The 24,244-nt window shown below is 39.2% G+C and overlaps 1 protein-coding gene and 1 long non-coding RNA gene across 4 annotated transcripts in view; one reads left to right on the top strand and one right to left on the bottom strand.

Moving 5' to 3' along the window:
• The window catches only part of DPYD (dihydropyrimidine dehydrogenase), a 594,472-nt gene that overhangs the window by 480,064 nt on the left and 90,164 nt on the right, over positions 1-24,244 (top strand). For all 3 annotated transcript variants that reach the window (XM_075067810.1, XM_075067809.1, XM_075067811.1), the window contains 2 exons: positions 1,573-1,693; positions 4,666-4,785. In XM_075067810.1, the coding sequence (XP_074923911.1) occupies positions 1,573-1,693; positions 4,666-4,785 (241 nt within the window). The remainder of the gene's footprint in view (positions 1-1,572; positions 1,694-4,665; positions 4,786-24,244) is intronic.
• Positions 12,619-24,244, bottom strand: part of LOC142047098 (uncharacterized) — a 39,538-nt gene continuing 27,912 nt past the window's right edge. The window contains exons 2-3 of the long non-coding RNA XR_012656248.1: positions 20,397-20,551; positions 12,619-13,342 (exon numbers count right to left, since the gene is read on the bottom strand). This is a non-coding gene — a long non-coding RNA (uncharacterized LOC142047098). The remainder of the gene's footprint in view (positions 13,343-20,396; positions 20,552-24,244) is intronic.

Here is a 24,244-nt window from a genome sequence, read left to right as displayed (position 1 = left end):
TAACTAAAAGAAGGTGACGTGAATATTTATTACAAGAAACACACTAGCAAATATTAATGGTTAGGATGAGGATGAGGTAAACATGGATGTAACGATCTGTTCAAGGTGAATTAAAAGGACTGATATATGTTTAAAAGCTTAAGTGTGTTGGAGTGAGACTTTTATGGTAGCATGGCAAGCGCTATTAGGCCATGATTATGAGTTATATAGTGCAAACATCTTTTACATTATTGTCAGAATGTCTACGGGAAAGAATTAACATCATCCTTCTAGAGGTTCTCTTTCTTCACTGGAGATTTATAACTGAGAAATGAAACTCACAAAGATGCAACTTCTTTCATAATCCAATGCAGCTGTTATAAATATTGCATGAAAGTTGCATGTGCGAGGTAAATCACCATTTTTATTAGCTGGAATTTGCAGAGCTAAAGTTTCATGATTTTTCTGTTCATGAAAAGTCATTGTATGCTGTGTAGATGTGCTGTATATATTATTTTAATGTTTATATTTAATTGTTCAAGGCAAAATGAAAAAAACAATGGCAATTTTTTCCTATGCAGAAGGCCAAGATTTGATAAACTGACAACTTCAAAGTCAACTGAACTTTATAATGTAGCCTCGTCTTAAGCACATCATATTCTCATAGCAATGACAATGGTGGATATCTGTTGCAATTAATATCCAAATGAGACGCATCTTATATGACACATTTCAGGATCTGTGCCGAAGATAAAGAATTAGTATATGTAAACAATAGCCAGGATTGCAATTAAACTATCCACTGGTAACAAGTTTATACTGCATCTTGTAATAGCAACTTTTAGTTTTTCTGAAAATGTGTTAACACACCTGAATCAGATTAGCAAAGTCAAAAATGAGTTCCAAATTTGAGGATAACTTATTAAAAAGCATTATCAGTAAGTTTCAGGGGGAAAAGTTTGTACTAAATGTTATATTTAAAGACCACCCACCCACACTTATTGCATAGGCCAGAATCAAAGAACACTACCACCACTGAAGTGAGCCTGGCAAGCATAAGAAGCCAAAGCGTGAAGATTTCTATTTCTAGCTTTAAAAGACAAGATTCTGATTTTTCATTAAACTTTTTGCCATCCTGAACTATATTCTGAATTAATGGAGTGTATATAAATCTGAAATGCATAAGGGCAGGAAGGTTCAGAATGGCATTATTTCATAGAACAGTGATTATTTACGTGGAATGAGACAGAATATAGCAAAAAGATTATTTTTATAAAAATGGGTTAAATAAATTCTTGTTGCCTGAAGTTTTATTTTATTCCATTGGCAAGTGAACATTCTATGGTATCTTTGTCTCTTGGTAAAGATTTCTTTTTCTTTGTTTTATGTGATCTAACTCTTCTGTAATGGATTTTCAGTTCACTTGTACTGTGTTAACCTAAGTTAACTAATGAGACAAGATGCAATTGTGAAGTGTAATTTCAGAAAACCACAGTACAGCAGATTGTCAGAAAGTTTTGCTGTTACATATCTGTACATTTAAATCATATTACTTTTAAATATGTCGTATATTTATCTGCCCTATTTGAACAGAATCCAGAGCTAGTCCGAAACATCTGTCGCTGGGTTAGACAAGCTGTTCAGATTCCTTTCTTCGCAAAGCTGACCCCAAATGTCACTGATATTGTGAATATTGCAGTGGCTGCCCAGGAAGGTAACAAACTCAAATGCATGTCTATACAATCATATTGATTTGCAGCTTTATTGCTCAAAGCAGTAACAAATATTAATAAAAGCTAATATGAAACAGATTGTTTAAAATATTTAGCGTAATCATAGTGCTTGCTATTAAAGGTTGTCTATACAATTTTGCTCTATTATGTTTATTAACATATAAAGTGAATACTGTAAACGTCTATCTATCTAAAAGTGCAGTTGGTGATATAGATATAGAGATATAAAATCATGATTTTATATGTATAATATGGCCAAAATTTATTTACCATGATGTAGCATTTTGGAGTAAGACCAAATTTTATGGGGTTTTTAACATCCATTTTTTCAGTTTTCAGAATTCTCCATCCTGAAAAATACTATTTGTCTAAACAGATAATAGACTCAGTCAGTTAGGCCCACTTAATAGTTTCACTGCATTTCTCTTTGTGTAACTGTACTTTCTTCACTGAGTGCTGGTACCTATGTGTACTCCACACATTGGTGCGCATGCATGCCATGCACCCAAGTCCAGAATTTCTAGCAAATGGTGTCCTTTGGCCTGAATATACACCGTAGTTCACCTCATGCTTCAAATCAAGGTCATAAGGGGCAGTGCAAACCAGTACCTCCCTAGTTCCTTCTTACTGCCACATGGCCTGAGTCAGAATCCCAGAATCCCTGCATCCATGGGTTTCTCCAGCTTTTACTATTATTACTCTGCAAATAAATATGTAAATAGCTTATAGTTCATATTAGCATAGTTAGAGTTCTTAGTATAATTAGTATAGATAGCTTTTGTTCTAAGAGCTTGGGATGTGCCCGGAGTCTCAAGGTTCAAGAACTGTGTCTCCTCCCTCTGCTCCTTTTCTGTGAACGACAAGCACCAACATTGTCTCCACCATCTGGGGAGGCGACAATTGCTGCAAAATGCAGCATATGTCACTCATTGCCATCATAAACTCATGAGCTTAGATTAAGAAAACACCTTATGGAGAAGGCTATGAGGCTTCATTGTGTTTCAAGCCAGGGAGATCCCCCCTGTACCTTCACATTTCCAGAGACCTCCAGATACCATTCGAGGAGATTCAGGACATCCAACATTGGCTCTTAGATATTATGCAGCCTACAAGTCAGAGCAGGATGGTGCTACTGTTTAACAAGGCTATTGTAAGCTCTGGCACACCTCAGCCGCATGTGCCAATATGCCTAAGAGAGCCAACAGGCACTACTTCATCTCCATCAAAGATGCTGAATTTCTCTTCTCCCACCTAGTACACAACTGCCTGGTGGTACATGCAGCCAGCAGAGAGCAAGGTTACAGCATTCCAAGACAACTCCAGCTGATAAGGCCTTAAAGAGGTGGGGCCTTTTACGGAAAAAGATCTTTTCTTCTATGAGCTTACAGTTCCATATCACTAACTATCAGGTCTTGTGGGAACATCTCATCTAGAACCTGCTACCTAACTACAAGGAAACATGGACTTATAGTAGGCAGCCATCTCATAAGTCTTCAGGTATCCTACTCATTTTGGATAACCTTCAGTTTTCAAAGAACTCAGGTCTTTCCATTAGCTCACTACAGGGCCATCTCATGGCAAACCCATATACTATTTTTCACAAGAAAAAAGCCTTTTTTCGATTGCATCCTAAATTCCTACCCAATGTTATTTCAGAATTTCATGTCAACTAAGCTGTTCACATACCCATTTTCTTCCTGAAACCCCATGCCTTTGTTAAGGGGAGAAAGCTCCATTCTCTCTGCATCAGACACACCTTATTAATTTATCTGCAGAAGACCAAATCTCTCAGAAAGTTTCCTAGTCTATTTCTCACCATAGCAGAGAAATTGTGAGGACAAGCTGTATCCTCACAGAGGATCTCCAGATGGATTACTGGGTGCATCATCGTGTGCTACAATTAGCTCAGATCCCTCCACCTGGCAGAGTAAAGGCACATTCCACCAGAGCATAATTTGCCTCTATAGCATCACTGCAGGAATTACCATTGCTGGACATATGGAGGGCGGCTACCTGGAGTTCCATTCAGACTTTCAGTAAACATTATGTGCTAGTTCAAGCTTCCACCATGGATGCAGCTGTGGGAACTGCAATACTTCAAGCATCTTTCTCGCCAGCATCCTCACACACCCTTCAAATCAGAATACTGCTTGTCTGTCACTCATATGTGGAATACAGATAGAGACTAGCACTCAAAGAAAAAATGGAGCTTACTTACCTGTAACTAGAAGTTCTTCAAGTTGTGTGGTCCATATCTGTATTCCACTACCTGCCCTCCATCCCTGCTGCTTGAAATCCTTCTGAATTTGCGATAAGAGGAGAAATTAAAGGAACACTGACCCATGTTTCCTCTTAGGCCCTCAGTCTAGAGCATAAGATGAATTACTGTGCATGTCTGGGCCAACAGACACTGATTGTTAGAAGTTCCAGACTTGGGCACATGGACCATATATCTCTAAGAAAATCAAGTTACAAGTGAGTAACGTCCATATTCACAATGTGTAATAAGAGTAAGGTCCAGATCCGCTAGCACAATACAGTCCGTTAGCCAGTATAACCAGTCATGAGAACGTGATCTCAATGCAGGGGGATCTCCAGAGCTGTAGAGCTAGTGTGGCAAATCCTATGTCTCACCCAGTGAAAGGAGCATGGCCAAAGACTAGAGAGATCTGTCTTAGAAATCCCTATGCTCAGCTGCCATATCAGCCCCTTAGGGCCCTTGCAACTGATGCAAGTTTCCTTCAGACTGGTCTTACTTTTTGTAGGGGACTAGCTAGCCAACCCAGGATTGGTTTTAACGCTCCTTTTCACACCTCTTCCTGATTTGCACTGTGCTCTTTGGCCTCAGATGAGGCTCTGGCCTAAATATCTAACAACTTTACTGTTTCTGTATTTTCCTCTTTTGTACTTGTACAAGATGTTTAACAAAAAGTGAATGTTATTTCTTTCACAGGTGGTGCAGATGGTGTTACAGCCACAAACACTGTGTCAGGACTGATGGGACTGAAAGCAGATTGCACACCTTGGCCTGCAGTTGGTGGAGAAAAGAAGACCACATATGGCGGCGTGTCTGGTAAGTGTTGCCTTTTTGATCCATAATGCTTCCTTGGAGGCTGACAAAACATCGGGAGGTCCTTGTGGTGAGCTAGAATATCACGTCTGCAGTAGTGCTGAGTTCTTAAAGCTCACTGATGGTCAATGTTTCTAATAGTCATGACAGATGGAACAGATTGAGTGTGAAGACTCTTGTATTGCCCTTTCCTTAATGGTAAAACATTGCAACAGAACACGGTGATAGAGTTACTAGAGAGGGAGGAAAATCTCTTCTCTTGTGACCCATGGTTTTCCTAGAATTTTTCATTCTGTCACAATTGTCAGGCCACATGTTAGACAGAGGCTAATGAAAGGCATTGTAAGGGGAAAATATAAACATTCCAAGTGCAGTATGTGTATTGTAGGCTGAACCTTTCTCCTACCACACTGAAATCCACTTACCATAAATCCTTTTATTTTCCTTCCACCATGATAAAAACAATATATCACCTTTAGTAAATATATGCATATTATATATCCTGTTCCTTTGTAATATTTATACTTGTGTATATGGTATTTCAGTGTGATGATTCACATTTTGATTTTAAAACAAGCAACAAAAAGTTTTATACTCTAACTCATTGCCTATCCTCACTAATGTATTAATCTGTTGACGCAGTGCACGCTATCACTGTGACAAAGTCCTGCAAAGACAATGCTGTGAGCTTCTTGACTGTACTGGTATGAAGATTAGTCTCCATGGTGATAGAGAAAGTGGTAAATATACATAACATAATAGCATCCCACTGTTCAAGTAAAGCACTGCTGAATTGGTCGAAAAATTTATTTGGAAGAAATTGGACAGACAAAAAATGCTTTATTTTATGCAGTTATGTTATACTTTGAGAACATAGTAGGGCAAATACAGTGGGTTGGGTTTTTTAATTGACTTTAATGTGTACAAATCATATACAGTGGTAAATTGCCTGTTGCCTTGGATAACTAAATAACATCCTGAAGTTTTGAAGGGCACCTCTATACTACAGTGCAAGAATAAAAAATCTGCTTATTGTATAATGATTATTTCATAGTGACTGTCAAACAAGGCATTAAAATATTATTGATATGCAGAATGGAGGATGCAGAGAGAGAGCAGTTACACAGTGTTAGGATTGTAGTACTCACTAGGCTTTCTGTCAGCCCATTTCAATTTTTCCAGACTGCCATGTTGACAGCAAAAGAAAAATGGAGGTCACAGTGGGTTCTGTGCATTAAAAATTAATAAAACAACTATTACAGTAGTATTTTATATAACTAAAACTATTCCCATTTTCTCATTTAAGCTGCAGTTTCTGAATATTCCTTCCTACCATAAGTCAATCTAATAAAACCATAAAATTACAGCATTATGAAAAGTGTGTCCTTTGTGTCACAAATTTAAAACATGTATATTGTGTAAATTATATCAGCAGCTGAATGCTCAGCTGTACCTAAGAGTTTCTCAGCATTTCTAAATTTTCTTGATTTATAATTCTGCTAGAAAAATTCACTTTTGGTATCATAACAGATCCCAGCCTGGGAGAGGTTTGGGTTTTTAGTTTAAAAACATACATATAAAAAGGTGTTTTTTTTTTCATTTCTCAAGCTATGCATATATCAAAAGAAATAGAAGACGGTGGTTTGGGATGCAATCTTACACTCATAGCACCAACCTGAGTCTCTTTAAAAAAAAAAAGGAAAGGAAAGGAAAGGGAAAAAAAGCACTCAGCCCAGTCAGTTTGGGTATATTTTGAGTGCATCTCTGTAGACAATTAAATAAAGTTCCCTGGACTATAAATAACATCACTAAGGTCCCAGGTTGTCCAACTCACTGTATTCAGGAATGCCATAGAGCTCCAATGAAGTCAAGCAGGCTATATAAAGACATAGTGATACATCTGTGAATTGCAGGACCATGGCCTAATAATGTACAAATGTATAAAAGTGCTAAAATAATTCAGAAGAGAGCTAGCCAACTGTCTTAATAGGAACATAAAGAGCAGAGGGAGTATGTCTAGTTGTTAGATCAAGAAACTAGGAGGCAGAAGTCTTGGGTTCTATTCCTAGCAGCTTCACCAAGGTCCTGTTGTGTATCCCTAAACCAAACACTTGACCTCTCCATGCTTTAGTTTCCCCGTCTGTTAAATGAGATAAGACCACTTACATGCCTATAGGCTTGCTTTATATTATTTTCTTTTACATTCTATGCAATTGTATAGATTTTTGTTGCTCTTTCAGAAGTAGAAAAAAACATCAGATCATCTTTTTGGGCTAAAATTTATCTTTGATGTAAGTCAAAGGCAGAGGTGAATATGGCCCATTTTCTTTACAAGGTTTACAAAAGCTAAATACTTGAGTGGCTACTGTCTTTTTAGCAGATCCTCACAGTACTGGAATGTACACACTAGCTGTGGAGAAGCTGTCTGGATCATAGATATTAGAGATGGAAAGGTCCTACCTTGTGGTCATCTAGGTCATCTTCCTGCCAATACATGCTTGTTTCTGGCAATAGATTATGTGGTGCTTTGTTTAGTCTAGTTTGAAATGGACTTGCGGTGCTTCTTATTGAGGGCTTCCCCTCAGCAGGGATGTACAGTGTAAGGTAATATGTCCAGTTGCTGTGTTTTCTATGCTAGCACTGAAGTTGTCCTAAGGGTGGGCAGCATGCCATTCTGTGTATTTTACTATTCTTATATTACTGAATGGAATACATTATTCTAATAGAATTAGCTCCAAATTATACATTTGCAAGTTTAATAAAAATCTACATTACAGAGTGAATGGTAAAGTCTGTCAGTGCTCTTATTCAGATGTGGCCTGACTTTTCCTCTTCAAGCCTTTCCCAAGAAATGAACTTTCTATATAGAGGATTAATGATGTGCCCTGACCATTGTATAAACTACAGAAACTTCTTTTATGAACTGTTCCCATTTGGCTATCTCTCCCTTTCTCTGCTTTGTACAGAAGTGACTGCATCTGGAAGGGCTGTAATTACACACCCTTTCGTGGGAAAGATCTTATTTGAAAGAAGTATATTTTTAAATTCCTATTAAAGAATTAGGGTGTGGAAAATATTTTCCTTTAATTTATTTAAAAGGAATAAAAAGGCCAATCAAAACAACTGTTTAGAGAATTCACTGCCTGGAATTACAGGGTAGTCTCAGAGATGTGCTTCTGTCATCTTTTTAAATCTCTTTCCAGAGACAGCAGATTAATAATGTTCTTCTGAAAGTACAGTTCAAATTGGAGTTGTTATATTCAGTGTTAACTTCCCAGGTGCTGAATGGGAAAATAGATTCCTGTTTTAAGTGTTTTTTAACCTGTTTTAAATTGCTGAACGTCATAAGCATTGTTGTTTCTCTCATTCTAGTGTATTGTTGATGTGATTACTTTGACACTGGAAACTACTCCTTGGAGCTCAAATCCTAAACCCAGCTCATAGATGACATAGAGTAACTGGGCTGTATGCTGGAGAGGTCTATGGAGTTCAAGGGGAAAGAATCCTTCCCCCACAGGTTGCAGTGAAGCACCATTGCTGCTATGCAACCACAGTACAGCTCTAAGGCCACAGTATATCCATAGTCTCCTGTGCCACCTCTTCAGGGAGAGAATAATATTATATTCATCCTAGGGTTGCCAGCCATCCAGTTTTCAACCGGAAGCGCTCAGCTGAAAAGGGATCGGGGCGACTCCGGTCACCACCAGTGACCAGGCCGTTAAAAGTCCAGTTGGTGGCACAGTGGGGCTAAGGCAGGCTCCCTGCCTACTCTGGCTCCACGGGGCTCCTGGAAGCAGCCAGCATTTCTCTTTGGCTCCTAGCAGAGGCATGGCCATGGGGCCTCCATGCACAGCCCCTGCCCCAAGTGCCAGCCGTGCAGCTCCTATTGGCTGAGAGCTGTGGTCAATGAGAGCTGTGGGGGTGGCATCTGCGGGTGAGGGCAGTGTGCAGAGCCACGTGACTGTGCCTCCGCCTCCGCCTAGGAGCTGGACCTGCCAGACACTTCTGGGAGCTGCCTAAGGTAAGTGCCACCTGGAGCCTGCACCCCTGCCCCAGGTTGAAACTCCCTCCTGCACCCAAACTCCATCCCAGAGCCTGCACCCCTTGCTCCCTCCCACACTCCAACCCCCTGCCCCAGCCTTGAGCCCCTTCCCACACCCAAACTCCCTCCCACAGCCCAATCCCCTGTCCCAGCCTTGAACCCCCTCCTGCACCCAAACTCCCTCCCAGGGACACTCCCCCACACACTCCAAACCCCTCAGCCCCACCCCCACACCAGAGCCAGCACCCCCAGCCAGAACCCGCACCCTAAACCCCTCTCCCAGACTGGAGCCCCCCCCCGCAGAAATTAATCCCTCATTTCTAGCCCTACCCTAGAGCCCACTCACAGATCAGTGCCCATACACCCTTCCACATCCTATCCCCCTGCCTCAGCTTGGAGCCCTCTCCCACACTCCAAACACCTCATTTCTGGCCCCACCCCAGAGCCCTCACCCCCTTCTGCACTCCAACCCCCTGCCTAGCCTGGGGAAAATGAGCAAGGATGGGGGGAGAGTGAGCGACTGAGGGACAGGGGATGGAGTTAGCAGAGGTGGGAGCCTCAGAGAAGGGGCGGGGACTTGGGAAGAGACAGTATAGGGGCAGGGCAGGGGTGTTCCGTTTTCTGCAGTTGGAAAGTTGGCAACCCTAATTCATCCACTTCCTTAAATGAGATCCCAGTAGCTGTCCACTCCCTCATACAGTGCAACTGTATGGGTTAGAGCCTCCCATTCAGAGAAGGGAAGTTTCTCCTAAATGTTAAGGGAACAATGCTGAGATCTGGGACTACTCACATGCATTGAGCTTATCCTGTGTGCTTGCAGGATCAGGACTATAGTTTGCTTTTATAAGACCTTCAATAAGCATTTTACTATTAGTACTTCCTGTATATGTGCAATATTATTATTTTTTTAAAGTTAATTCTCATTACATGTATTTGCACAAGGAATCGTTATGGCTGGCTCTGAGAGAGATGTTACAGACTGCTATTTGAAAATTGTGTGTTTTATAGGTACTAGAGGTGTTAGGTGTTTTTCCTTTTAAACTTAACTTTAAACAGAAAAAAAATCTGAAATTTTGCCAGAAGTTTTCACATGGTATTTACATATTCCGATGTGTTTTGTTTTTATAAAAATACAGAGTACTTGTTTTAGGCAAAATGGAGTGGGTTAAGAATTAACTTTTGAGTTCTCTGGCTTCCTTTCTCTTCCCCCTCCTCCATCCCCATGCCAGATCCTTAACAATAAATGTGTAACACCATGTGCTGGACTTCAGCAAAATACTTCTGTTACAAGTAGTTAAAAAGTTAAATCCCTACACAATGTGCTAAATATGATCCCCTTGATGTTACTGTGGTAAACATTCTGTCAGTGTTCTACTGTAATGCTGTGAACCCATTTTACAATAGTCATATTGCCATTACTATAGAACACTGTAGTATTTTTATAAGGTTACTGTAATGTTGTTTTATGTAACTATAATATAATGTACTAAAATGTATGTTTGTGTGTGTGTCAGTATAAGGGAGAATGACAAAGTTATAGCTTTGTTGAACCTTTACAGTAATTTTTTTCTCATAAGAACCGTGGCTGATTATCAGGAAACCTTGGAAGGAACATATCTATAGTAGGTTCAGTTAGCAGATGTGAGAACATATAATTGTTACAATTCAGTATTGATACTTAATTTTTAGTTACCTTTCAAGTAATTTAGTGGAGCTGTCTCTTTTTATGAAAAACACTGCAATACACCAATTGTGTCTTTTAACAGGGTGTTACATATTCTATGAAATAATTGGCATTATTAATAGGAACATATATTCTAATCTATTTAAATGTATAAATTCAATTGAAGGGGAGAAAGTTGAATGTATAATAAGTGCTGTTTTTTATTTTAAGTCAATGACACACCATTAAAAGAAAATCTGAAAAAAATAAGAGCTTTCACTTTCATAATCACATCTTTCTCAGTGACTGCATGGTACTGATTTTGATCAATAGACATTAATGGAAATCTCTCTGTCATTGGAAATATATAACATATATATATACACACTTATGTTAGCATAAATATACATTGAGAAACATGTTAAAGAGTATATATTAAAATGTATTTAGAGAACAGTGTAGAACAGGAGTACAGAATAAATATATATTAGAGCTTTAATTTGGGGTTGTTATTTCTGTTAAGCGTAGCTCAGCCATTAAAGTCTCATTTACATATATTATGTACAGATTCACAAAGAATTCTCTTTTTTCTGTTATGTCTTTGCTGCTGCCTGATTTCTCTCAGTGTATGGCCGTCACTGGTCTGTGCAAAAGAGATCAGAGCCCTAATAATAGATTTTTGACAGTGAGCTCGCCTGCTACCTGCCCTACACAAATCCTCACTGTTCATGTTTGCTTCATGGCAACAAAGCAAACAGAAGGAAAATGCCAAGTGCTGGGTTTGAGGTACAGACCTGCCGTAGCTTGACATTTCAGCAGAATAGCAGTTTATGAGATGCATAATTTTTCATCTGGGATTCAGCTGCCATTTTCATAGAAGCTTGCAGCTCATCGACTGACTGGAACTAGGGCAAAGGTTTACAACGTAGATCAAGGTCTAGATCCTTTCCATAGGCATTTTAAAAATAAGTATTATTCTGCAGAGAAGGTCACATAACTGAGCATTTTTCTTTCCACTTTTAATATTTTCTAGTATATTTACAGAAACTAAAACATTCAATAAATATAACGCATATTGTAATAATAATTTTTTAAAACTAATTAAATTTATCCATTGAAGGACTAAACTAATCATCTATTAAGAGTGAAGCACAGGTCTTTGGATAAAGCTTTTAAATGTGGCAATATTTCTTCCTTCTGTTGGTTTCAGAGAGTCATGCCAAACTTGAAATTAATAAAAAAAATCTTTACTCTAAAAGCAAAGTTAGTTTGGCTTGTATCATTGGAAAAAATGCTGTGAGTTTCAGCAGCAGTTCACCCTGTCACAATCTCGTATAGAACAATGGTACAGTACTCTGGATTAATTAAAGAAGCCTTACAGAGAACTGATTTCTCAGTATGTCAAGATTTCAGTTTTATGTTAAATATTTTCTAAAGGCCAGACCCTTAAATCTCAGGGGCTGTACCAAGCAGTGAGCTGTGAATTTAACCATAGGCTAACTGCTAATGATAAGGAAAAGAGTCCAAGTTGAGGCAGCTGTAATACAGTCATTGGATTAGGCTATCAATCACTCAGTTCCCTGAGGAACCAGCAAAGAAGACAAAACAGTGAAAAGGGAAATTAGGAGAGGAGGGCATGACTAGAATGAGATTCTTCACCAAATTTATCTGTTAGTTGGTTTGAATCCCCCAACTATCAGACAGAAACGTCCTGTGTTGTTTTCAGATTAAAAGCAATGTATTTGTTCCAAACCCCTAGAAAACTATCCAATCAGCATTAACTATTGCTATTCTTTGCAGGATAGCTTTTTAAAGTTATAGCAAACAACAGTAGTTGGTCATACATTGCTGTTTTAATAACACATGATTAGATTAATGTGTATGTTACTGTTGATCACCATGTAGTTTTCATTGTTTACATCAAAATTTATATAAAATTTCGTTTTCAAATGATTGTTTTTAAATGAACGGTTATCCGTTGAGGTACCACATTATATTGATTATTATAGTATTCCCTACTAGAGATGAAGACTAGAGTTAAAGAGTCATTAGGCTGAAGTGATACATTTTATTCAGACACTTTCATATATGGTATGAAAAGAGAATGACTATGAACTACTCTATCCAGCAATGCAGTGCAATAACGCATTTAGTTTTAATCTGGGCCAAAATGGCATCAATGAAATGGGAGTTAATGCGTGCAGTTAAAATTGTGGAATACGTTGCACCAGGTTTCCTCATAAAACAGAATGTAGCATTTGATGTGATTAGCGTACACAGTTATAACATTTTACACTCTGCAGTTAGCAAGAGCAATTTATGGATATAACTAGTCTATTGAAGAAAATTATTATCATTTTATTATTATTAGATATTTTCATGCCTTGTGAACCATGAGGCAACCCAGTGTTTCCACCTTCATCTGTCTAGTGCCACATTTCTTGCTCCATTGAAGTCTGCTTCCATGAGAGTGACATCTTTCTTAATGGTTTTCTGATATATCATCTGTTGTCCTCTTTTCAGTCTTCCACAAAGTGGTATCCAATGTAGAGGGCTTGTCTAAGAAAATACAGTTTTTTTTACATCTATACCATATGCCCAAAGCACATCAGCATTCTTTTCCTATATTATGTTGGCCAATCTTTTGTAATACCTCAGCATTAGTTACTTTATCTCACCAGCGGACGCCAAGCGTTCTATGTAAGCATCTCTGATGGAATGTGTTACATTTCCTGTTGTCACATTTGCCAAGTTTCAGAAGCAGAGAACAGTGTGGGCATCACAATGACATTGTATAACTTTATCCTGGCTCTTGCATGAATCTCCTTATTTTTCCAAATATTTGCCAGTCTCACCTGTTGAAGTAAAGGGAGGGGAAAATGAATGGATAAAGAAAATATGATTGAGTTTATTTTATTTTTTTTCAAAACTGCTTATAGTGGTTAATAGACATGAGTGTACAAGATATGTGAACTTTGTTGTCGGCTATGTATGAAACTAATTCTACTCCCAGTACCAGGAACAGGATTGGGACTGTTGCTATTGGTCATGGCAGCAGGGTAACATTCTGAGAAAGCACGACAGGTCCAGTGGAGAATTAATCTCTCTCTTACATTTTTGATTATGAGGCACTTTTACTTTTAAACAAGAACATGTAAAATATCCTTCAAAATATTTTGGATCAATTCTTTTACTAGTAAAAATGCTGAAAGCTATCTGTAAGTAGGGTCTGAATGAGCTCTCTAGTGAGGATCTGGAGGAGAAGACTTCAGGAACTGACCTTGTTTGCATAGATGCACCCACTCTGCTTAGGTTTGCAGCATGATGGAGCTGCCTTGCCCAAATGATCGCTTTTGGCTGGCATTGGATTGCAAATCACTTTGTTATTGGGTGCAGGGGTAATAAAGTGTTGTTATCCTTGTTGTGTAAATTAAAGGGAGCAGAACTGTGCTTGGCATGCCCTGATTGTAAGAGTGCCAAAGTCCAATGGAGATGACGGAGGGTGGGGACAAGTGTTTCTATCTGGTTGTGTGGGCTCTGCCTCAGGGCCCTAAACACCATTTGACTCTCCCCTTCTCCACTGTGTAATGACAGAGCTGATTAAGACTTAATTGAGAGTCTTTTGTTGTGGATCACTAGAGCTGAAATCATTAATAATCAAGTCTAAGCATTAGGCCTTCTATGGAATAATGTCTCTGGTGAAAGATTGCCCAGCCTACGTTAGCAGTGAGGCTCCCCCACTAACAGCTGAAATCACTGAGAGCTGTGTTAAGCGATGGGACCTCAAGACATACCTGTAGAGAGGGTAATGACGGAGTGAATGATGATGGAGCAGCCAGTGGTGGAATGAATGATGGTAGAGCGGCTAGCAACAGAGCAGCCAAAGGCAGAGTGAATGATGATTGAGTGCCAGTGGCAGAATGGCCGGTGGTGGAGTGAATGACGGTGGAGCAGCCGGTAATGAAGTGAATGACCACTGAGCTATTGGCAAAGTGGCCAGAGTGAGAATGAGTGACCATGGAGTGGCAGGTGGCAGCGGGTAGTGATGCAGAGTAAATGACACAGCAACAGCAGTTGAAGGGTTGCTTGATGCCGCCTGCCCATGGTGGGAGGTGAACCCATGCGAATGCACCTCTGAACTCTGGGTCGATGCTGACGAATGACAACTGTGAGTCACGTGCAGTGAAGGGAGGGAGACTAGCATGTTAAAAGGACATTTGTTGTTGGACTTGCACACCACAAGGTGAGAGACTGAGCAAAAGAACACTGCCCAATATACTCGGGGTTGGAGGGGGTTGCTAATGGTCATGTATTTTCAAGCCATGCTTGTGGTGTTTTCCCCATTTAATGCCAGATTCATTCCTCTTTTATTAAAAGTGTTCTTTTCCATACACAGACTCAGTGCTTGTGAGAGGGGAAGTATTGCCTCTTAGTGGCACCCAAGGGTCATGTGTAATTTTTCCAGATTACTGGGTTGGAACTCGAGCCAGTTCAGTGTTGTACTGTCAAAAGGAACCCCTAGTTATTGAACCCAGCCATTGTTGCTGCTGTCTCCACCTGGCAGGAAGCTTAAAAATCAAATAAAACTTCTATTGCAGTTCACTTTTGAGGTCATCAGACATGTCATAGCTGTTTCAAGTGTCTTATGCATGATTATTATTTTTGGAAAATCACTTGATATTTACCGGTAAGTATTTTTCCATTCACTCTAGTATGGCAGTGAAAGTAAAATATAAAGAATTTCAAATAGTAAAAAGCTGTGGTAAAGCAAGCCTGTCGCAAAGTTTTTGTTTTGCACCAAGTCTCAGCACCTCATACGATACATAGTATATGTATATGCCAGTCTTCAGGCCAAATCTTTCACACCTTACTCCCCCTGGTATCCCACTTAAGTCAATTGGAATTGTGTCCAAATATAGAGTGAGGACTGGAGGATTTAGACTGAATACAGACTGGTTGGATTGCCTGGGACAACAGTGAGGGAGAAAAATAAAGGAGGAGCTGTGAAGGGCTGCTGTACAATTGGAGAATGGGGGGGTTAGCATCTATGAGGTGGATTTTCACTACCGGGAAGTAGGCCCAAGCTTTGGGGACAGGGTGCGCCATGGCCTCACGGGCTGCCTCTCCCTGATTAGGGGTGCTAAGGAATGCTAATTAGCTGTCCAGTCTCCATAGCAGTAATAGGAGCTAGAACCAGGTACAAAGTCTGGTATGCTGTGGTAGTTAATACAAAATATAATACATTTTATTATTATTCATTATTTTATTCACTGCAAGGAAAAGGAAGCAGTTAAACAGATGCGCAGTATGTGTAGGCAGTTGAAAGTAAGGTACATTGCATTTGGAAGTAAGGGGGAGTCACTCTTGCAGTTTAAAAACAAAAAAGAAAAAAACCCAGCCATGCAGATATTTCGATACAGGAGGAACCAAGCTTTTGGTACGAGAGCAGGAACTGCTTATGAATCAGCATATGTAAGTGGCTGGGACTGGTGTGTCAGTGCTATGATCTGATGACCTAGATGAGCATTTTGGGTGGTCGTTTCAGCTTAATGAGGTGGCCAGCAAGTGTTCGCTGTCCATGCACTGTTGCAAGCCTTTGTCAGGTGACGATGAAACTGTGCTAGAAGACAGGGTTTGAGAATTCACTGAGCCTTGATGTAAGAAGGAGAGAGAGGAGCTGACCCAGGAGATAGGTCTAGGTGTGGTTGAATTCAGATGTAGATATTACAAGATCCTTTGCTGCTGACTTTATCGGACCTGCAGGTGACCTTTCTGCTGACTTTGAGTTCCACATGAAACCTTGTGGTAGAATTAATGAGAATAGTTTATTGTCTCTCATGGAGCTTATACACTTTACATGTTGTTCACAGCACAAATGTTTTCTAACTTTAACGCCAACAAGGTCAAGAATGTGGCCAAATTTGTAAACAACTCTGGTGTACAGCTGTGCTAGCAGATTTAAAAACTCTGAGTGCAGACCTGCTGTGGGTCAATTAGGTCCCGGTCTTTTCCAGGGCAGTACTTAATTTTGAATACCGATTTCTAGTATTTCATTGAATATCATATGTTTGTTTTGATCACCTTTGTATTCAGAGTAATAATCTCTTTTCATCAGAAAGATCTACAGCGAATGCTTACATTTCTTCAAAGAAAACCATTTAAAGGACATTCTCTGACAGAGATACTTTAGGATGGAGTTAAGATTGTAAAGTTCCATCTGTTACTTTGGCAAAAAAGAACAGCACATGTACCACATACGTTCAGTAAGTGAAGAACTGAAAAATGAGGAAGATCCAGGAAAGTCAGAGTTAAGGATAAAGAATTAAGCATTTTATAATTCAGAGATGCCTCTTCTCCTTCTTTCCCATCCACACTCACAGACAGCAGCTGCACTTCTGAGAGATGTGGGAAGCTGGGCCACCAGATAATGTCTTTTCTCTCCATTGTCACTGTTGAGAATGTGTCCCATCGTCTTCTGTAACCAATGTCAGCTGCTCAGCTGGCTCCTCCACTGAGCTAGCCTGTTCACTGATTGAGGATGAATTAACAACACAGTGGTGAAACTGGCTCATCTGCAGGCAGCTGGACAGTTGTGCTAGCTCGAGCAGTTTAGGCACTGAGTCATTTTGTGCTCCCTTCCTTGGGTTCCTGCATGCAAACCAGGGCCCAGGAATTTCACAATTTAAAAAATAATACCTCCAATAAACCCAGCATTGGGGATTTATGATGGGGATTGTGAATCATGTATATATTCTAGGAAAAAACATCTGGACAAACTTTTGACTGGAGCTTGGCAAATAATGGATTTTTCAGTTCACTGGCATTTCTAAAATATTGAGAGAAAAATCTCTCTTTGGGTTGAGAAAACAACTGAAAACAAATGTGTAAAAGGTTGGCTAAGTGAAAAGTTTTTTTTAAAAAAAAGATCATCTAGAGGTTGAATAAAACATTTTGTTTGACTCAGAATAAAATGTTTTTTTTTATTTTAAGAATTTTGTAACTTTTAACCAATATTACAGGAAATTTTGAGACAAAAAGTAATTTTGAATCAAAAGATTGAAGTCTCATTTCAAAAAGTCAAAATGAAATATAAATTGAAATATTTCTTTTTTTAAAAAAGTTGTTTTGTTTTCACCTGAAAACATTTGATTAAATCAACACCAACACCAGTGTTGCTAAAGCTGCATTTTTCACTTAGTAAATGTTTTGGTGAAATTTTTTTGCTGAACTCTACTTTCAAACTGACGCTTCATTTTACATTTTTTTCAGTGAAAAGGGTGACAGGCTGTAATGGGATGTGTAAACTCCATACAGGTGAACAAAGGATTCACACAAATCTGAGAGCTCAGTTAGTCCAACTTGCTGCACCTGGAGGTTGTGTCAGACTTAATTTGTTATAAGACACAGCTGGGGAGCAGTTGGGTCTTCTTCATTGAGGAAGGGAGGGAAAGGTACAGGGGAAGGTCTAGGACAGAGCCCCAGGATAGAGATGCCCAGGAAAAAAAGAGTGGAAGTTCCTTCACTCCCAGACAGGATCTGTAGGGAGGCAGTAGAAGAGGACCTAGCCATGATGATAGGCCCTGAGCAAGGGGCAAGACTCCAAGGAAATACCCCTCTGTGTTTGTGTCTCCAACAGGAATAGGAAGCTGGGGAAACCCAGCAGGATTGAAAACTCAACCCCATATGGGCAATGGTTGTTGGAGTTAAGTTTGATTTGTTTGGGGTTTTCTACATTCTGTTGGGAGATTCTGGAGGTTAAGCCTGGGAAACTGAGAGGAGAGTTGGACTGCAGAAGAGCTTAGAATGACAGGTAGAAGACACTGTGTTGATGACTAGAGTTGTATGGGACACAGATACCTTGGAAGGGGTGAGACTGAATGTGCCCTGGCTGAAGAACTGAGTTTGAAGAGGGAGCCAGAGCCAGAACAGCTGTCAGCAAGGGGCATCAAAGAAAAGAAGCCTGCTACCCAACACCCACCAACATGAGGGTGCACCAACGAGTGAGCGAGTTCTACAGAGGTTTAGTAAAAAAAGAGAGAGTGTGTTGAGATTTTGGAGGGGCAGAAAGTTAAATAGTGGGGGAGGGGGAGTGTTTCCCCTGTTTTTGTTAACACCCTCTATCCCAGCACTCTTGTGAATCACCTTTGTAATTTCCTGAGCCTTAGTTAGCTGTGATTTGTTGTGATTTCACCCTAATGATCACATTTTTATTTGGCTAAATCTGGCGAGCATTCTGTGTTTTTTAATATCCTACTTGAATAGTGAGCAAAGCCTAACATTGCAAGCATAAAATAGAGAAGGAGAAAGACAGGCAGATTTGTTCTATGAGAACTAGATCTTGGATTTGTATTTCATTGCACGTTACCTCATCTCCGATGAGTTATCACCAAACATGTTTACTACAGTACTGTATTTCACAACCACAGGGACATTTTTTTTGGCCTTGCAAGTTTTCGCATAAATGCAACCAATATACAATAGTCAGCCAAGGAATCTGCATTTTAATATGTGTATATTCTTGCAAGAAACAGTATTGTACAAAATGAGCTGCATAAGCATCCTCTTAAAAGCAATAAATGCATACAAAAATCCTACAGGAAAACTACTGTAGTAATTCTGTTTGCCAGTTAATCACCCATTTGCAATATCTATATTCCCAGATAATTGCCGGAGTCTTCCCGATTAACATCCACTGTATAAATCTCATTGTTAAAAGACCTGGCTTTAAATCCACATGGGAGCTGACTGTTAAGGATTAAACCACCATTATTGAGTCATAGAGGGAGCAGATGAACAACATTAAGGTTGGTGCCCTGCTGTAACTAGATACTTCAGAGTTTGAGTCATGCTCTCAAGTGACTGTGGTATGTACAGAAGGCAAATCTGGAAAGGTGTGTGGAAAAGGTGTGTTTAGTGTCAAGAGATCAGGAAATGCAATTACTTGGTTTCTATAGTACCATACCAATCTCAGCAAAATTAAGACAGTCTACAGATGAAGTGGAGCTTTTTGCCACCTAACAAACCCAAAAGGGAGATTACCAAAAGGAGAGGCAGTCTTAACTTACATTTGACAATCATAGGCATTGATGAAAACACAACATGATGTTCAGTTGTGAACAGCCATGCCTACATGCTTCAAGATCCTGTAGACATCACTGACTGGACTGGGAAAAAATGGCCGATTATCAGTCCATGATCTGTTTGTGGTGAGCTTAGGGTGACCAATTTTATAGGGACAGTCCTGATATTTGGGGCTTTGTCTTATATAGGTGCCTATTACCCCATCTCCTGTCCTGATTTGTCACACTTGCTGTCTGGTCACCCTAGGTGAGCTCAGCCCAGCAAGTCTCATGCCTGGACTGCCCCCCTTAGCTATAGCTGCCATATCAGATGCATGACTGTTGATTGAGCCAGCCCTGGCAATATTTCCACTGATTTGTGGACAGTTGCCCAGTGCTGTGCTGCCTGTATTTTAACAAGGGGTACTCCTTTTGCCACCTTTGAGAAACTTTGTGTGTCAGGAGTGTACATTCTTGGGGAAAGATATTGTGGAATCCGCATAGTTGCTTTCTCTGTTAAACTAAATGGCTTCCTCAAATCCTACGAAAGAGGCCATTTTGAAAGTGGGAATACAAAGAGACTGTGTTCACTGGTGGTTATTCTAGGCTGCTGCTTTGCACTTCTGAGAGTATGCTGTGCAGCAGCATGCTTATTGATTTGCCGAGTGGTTTCATGTGTCTAAGAAAGTCATCATGGAGGGTGTCTTCTCCCTTATCTTCTCCCCCATCTCCCTGAGAAGCTTGTGAAAAACTCTGGAAGTCCTCAGTGGGTCACATCAGTGGGACTCCTCTCTGAACCACAAGAGGTCTGTCAGGTGGGAAAGACATGGAAGCACTAGTGTTTTCCCACTGCTTTCGCCTTCTGCATTGCTGAGCTGCTCCTGGGTGCCACCCTCCCACCAGGACACCTTTGCTCTTGGCAGATCCTCCAAGTCTTCTCCCAACTGCCCCAACAGAGATTGGTGACATTTTCTTGGTGTTTGGAGAGCCTTACGTGCAGGAGTTCTAAAGGAAAAAGTGACATGCTGAAAATCTGATGTATTGGCAAACAGGGCTTTGGCATGCAGGCCTCCTCATAGGCTGATAGGCATGAAGCTTAATCATTTTAGAACATTTTGGAGGCTTATTTGACTCATCTGCATTACAAACTTTTTTGGAAGGCATCAAAGCAGCTGATTCTAACTTTGCCTGTTTTCTATTCTCATGTCAGAGAGAAAGAAGTCAAAGTGGAATTTACATGCCTGATGTAAAAATATCTGGCAATAGGTTAATGTAAAATATCTGGTATTTTTCTATATTTTAGTAAACCCTAATAATAGCATTTGCAATCCCTTAATGCTATTTCTCATATTCTTGTTACAGTAGATGTATGGAAAACACGTTTCCTGGTTTTAAAAGCTCAAAACAAATTTCTGCAGTTTAATCTCAGTGTTAGAAAAAGGATCACAGCAGCTGCTGTAGTATTTTGTATTTAAGCTAGTTTTCGTAAAGACTCGTGACATGCTCCCTGGGAGCTAAATATTGACAGGCGTGCTCTGGCAAGCAAGATCAAGCTTGCTGAATTAACAGAGCTCAAGTCTCTACGTTGACACTGTATCCCAAGCCTAAAAACTATTATCCTACTCCATTTATTTTGGTTTTATAGGTGATACGGCCACTTGAATTAGGGATTTCCAATGTATCTTAAATGTTGTAACCATGAATTAATTTGATCTGAGAAAAAAATATTTTCAAGGCTGCTTGTATACTGAAGCTAGATAACATCGTTAGTATCCATACCATGTGTGAAATGGCAAATGGTGCCGTAAAACATGCATGATTTCAAACTTCCCAACATAAACAGTAACTTTTAAAAGTAAAAGGGCTTAAAGATATTATTCATCTTTTGTACAGTTATAACAACCACATCCCAAACTATCAGTCCCTGAAAGGCATGGATCAAAAGCTAAGCTTAGACATAAATTCATTACAGGATATAATTAAGAAGATTACTTTGTATTATGTAGCTAAAAATACCACAAATGGTTATTTTTTTCTAATTGTAATGCATCCTGTTTATAAAGCTTACTGTTTACTTGTTAAATTTCTGAGTAAAGAATTTAAGCCTCTTTGGGCTCCGAAGAAATTTAGTGGATAAACTTAATTGATTACCAGATGTATTGTGCAACATATGGTATTGTACAGCTTTTGTGTGTGTTTCATAGTATTTTCTTAAATTACCAATATTTGTTTTGATTCCAAAAATGCATTTTTCTAGGCTCTGTGGCTTATTGGATTTAAGTGCTGACTTTACTATGCTGGACAGATGTGTTAGAATTTTGCATTAAATGTTTATATTTTTGTGAGTTTTTCTCATTGAACATTCCATACAAAATATGTCAATGATAGTTCTAACAAATGTTGCCTGTTATAAAAGTTTCTTTAGTAATAATCATCAGAATTACTTCTCAATACTATATGTCTAACAAGAAAAAGGAAGCAACTTTTGCTTTTGTCCAAAGATATTTTCCTTAGGCTAAAACAAAGAAGTGCTTTCAGTATGAAGATCTTTCCTTTTAGACTGACAGAAAGAAAGAAATGGAAAGTGTCCATGCATGAGCACAGTACTGCTCTGATTCTTCAAGTTGTTGTGCACAGGAAGACTCCTGTATTTGTGTGGAGTCCACTGACTTCAGTGGGTTCTGAGTGGACATAAGCTTCCATTCATGAGGATCAGTTTACAGGATCGAACCCTTAGTGTGTAATTTACTTGGTACCAGTAGCCACCTGAGCTAGCTCACCAGGAGTGTTCTGCTGGCATGTGAAGCAGATTGTTGTGCTCTTAAAGCACATTGAATACAAAATAGCTACAAGTGCCACAAAGTAGAGTTGGACTTGACTCCTGAACTGAACCGTCAGATCAGAGAACACTCACAAATTTGGAAGCAGAAAGGTTGAAATCCAAACCCAGGTTCAGATGAGGATCTGATTTTTCTGTGTATCTTTATAATGGGATTAATCAAAATCCTAGATCCAAGCCTAACTGAGCCTTTGGGGGCTCAAAATCTACACCCAGCTTTTGTAGCTCAGTCCATCTCTAGTGCTGGGAATATTAAGGAGATAAATGAAGTCACCTAAAGAACTGGAAATAAAAATTATATAGCTGGTATCTGGTGGGTGAATGGGTTGTTAACTGCACTTCTTTGGCAGCAGTTTACCATCTTACATGGACTTACTGCTTTCCACAGTAACAAGTATTATTTATTTCACTATTAATTAAATACTGACCCCTTTAGGGGGAGATGGTAGTGTGATTTCTTGGCAAGAGCAAGGGAGATCTGAGCTCTATGCACCTGAGTCTTCCCCTCTGCACCTCAGTCTCCTTTTCTGTAATACGAGATTATAATATCTTTGTAAAATGTTTTGATATTGTCTGATATCAAAAGGTGTTATGTAAACAGCAAATATTGCTTGTCTTATTACAGTAGCAGTGAGATGTTCTAAAGTCTATTTTCAGATCAAATGGACGTTTTCTTGGTGGACCCATGGATTTAAGTTAATTCAGCTCAGTTTTCATCAGTGAACAGTGTTTCAAAGAAGACATCCACTCGGCACTCTTAGGGGCTGTTTTGTATTTTGTTGGGTATTTTTTTAATGGAGGCCAGGAGATTGAATATATGCAAAAATTAAGTTCCTTGCTTATCCTTTGAGATGTCTTCATTGGATAATGATTAAAATGATCAGATGGAGTAGTGCACTGGTATTTCCCTGTATCCCTTAGTGTTGCTTCTTAATAAATTGAACAATTAAGTCCTTAGGTCTATTAATCCTGTTGTAACTGTCATTAATGCAAAAGCCAGAATCAAAATATAGTATAAGGTTCCATCTTGAAGTCAGTAGTGTCATGATGACCATTGTTATGAAGGTTGGTCATAAGTGGGACTTATATAAACTTATATTATTTATTATCATCTATTACATATCCAGAGATTTTTATAGTTCTGAAAAAATGAAGACTAAGGTTCTTTTACACTACTGACCAATAAAAGATACTACCTCACCCACCTTGACTCTCTAATAGATTATGTAGCTCAGACATGCTACTATTCCATTTTCCATTAGGGTATTATCCAATACCCTTCTGCTAATTAAACACTCTCAGCTAAAATAATGGCATGAGTCTTTCAACATGTTTCTTTTTTTATTGATTTAGGCTGTATGTTGTACTCTTATCACTTTAGAGAAACAAGTCATTCTGGGAAATTGTCATCCTTACATATAATACCCAAGTTTAATTAAAGGCAGAGGTACCAGCTGTCTCTTGGTTTAGTTTTTGCTGTCATGTAAATTTCATTACAAAAATACAGAAATGTAAGGAACTAAATATTTAGGAACTGATGTATCTAGTTATAAAACCATAATTATACAAGTACACTTCACATCTGTCATCCAGTGTTTTAATGCCTTGGTAGTTATTAGCTGAATATTTCTATTATTATTATTCCACAAGCAACTGCCATTCTTGAAACTGATTGATGTTTAGGAATAAAGCACATTTATTATATGTTGCCAACTTCTGAGGACCAATCTTATATCCTAAAATGCCTTTAGAGGAATGATGATACCTCATCTTTCTGGAACTAATCACTGCTGAAGAAAGTAAAAGGGTGAAAACATAGTATTTTTTCCACTGAAGAACTTTCATTGCATTGTACACCA

Source organism: Chelonoidis abingdonii, chromosome 7, assembly GCF_003597395.2.
Source record: "Chelonoidis abingdonii isolate Lonesome George chromosome 7, CheloAbing_2.0, whole genome shotgun sequence".
NCBI classification, from domain to species: domain Eukaryota; kingdom Metazoa; phylum Chordata; order Testudines; family Testudinidae; genus Chelonoidis; species Chelonoidis abingdonii.
The sequence above is the reverse complement of the archived record's forward strand: the minus strand, read 5'-3'. Positions and strand labels throughout refer to the sequence as shown.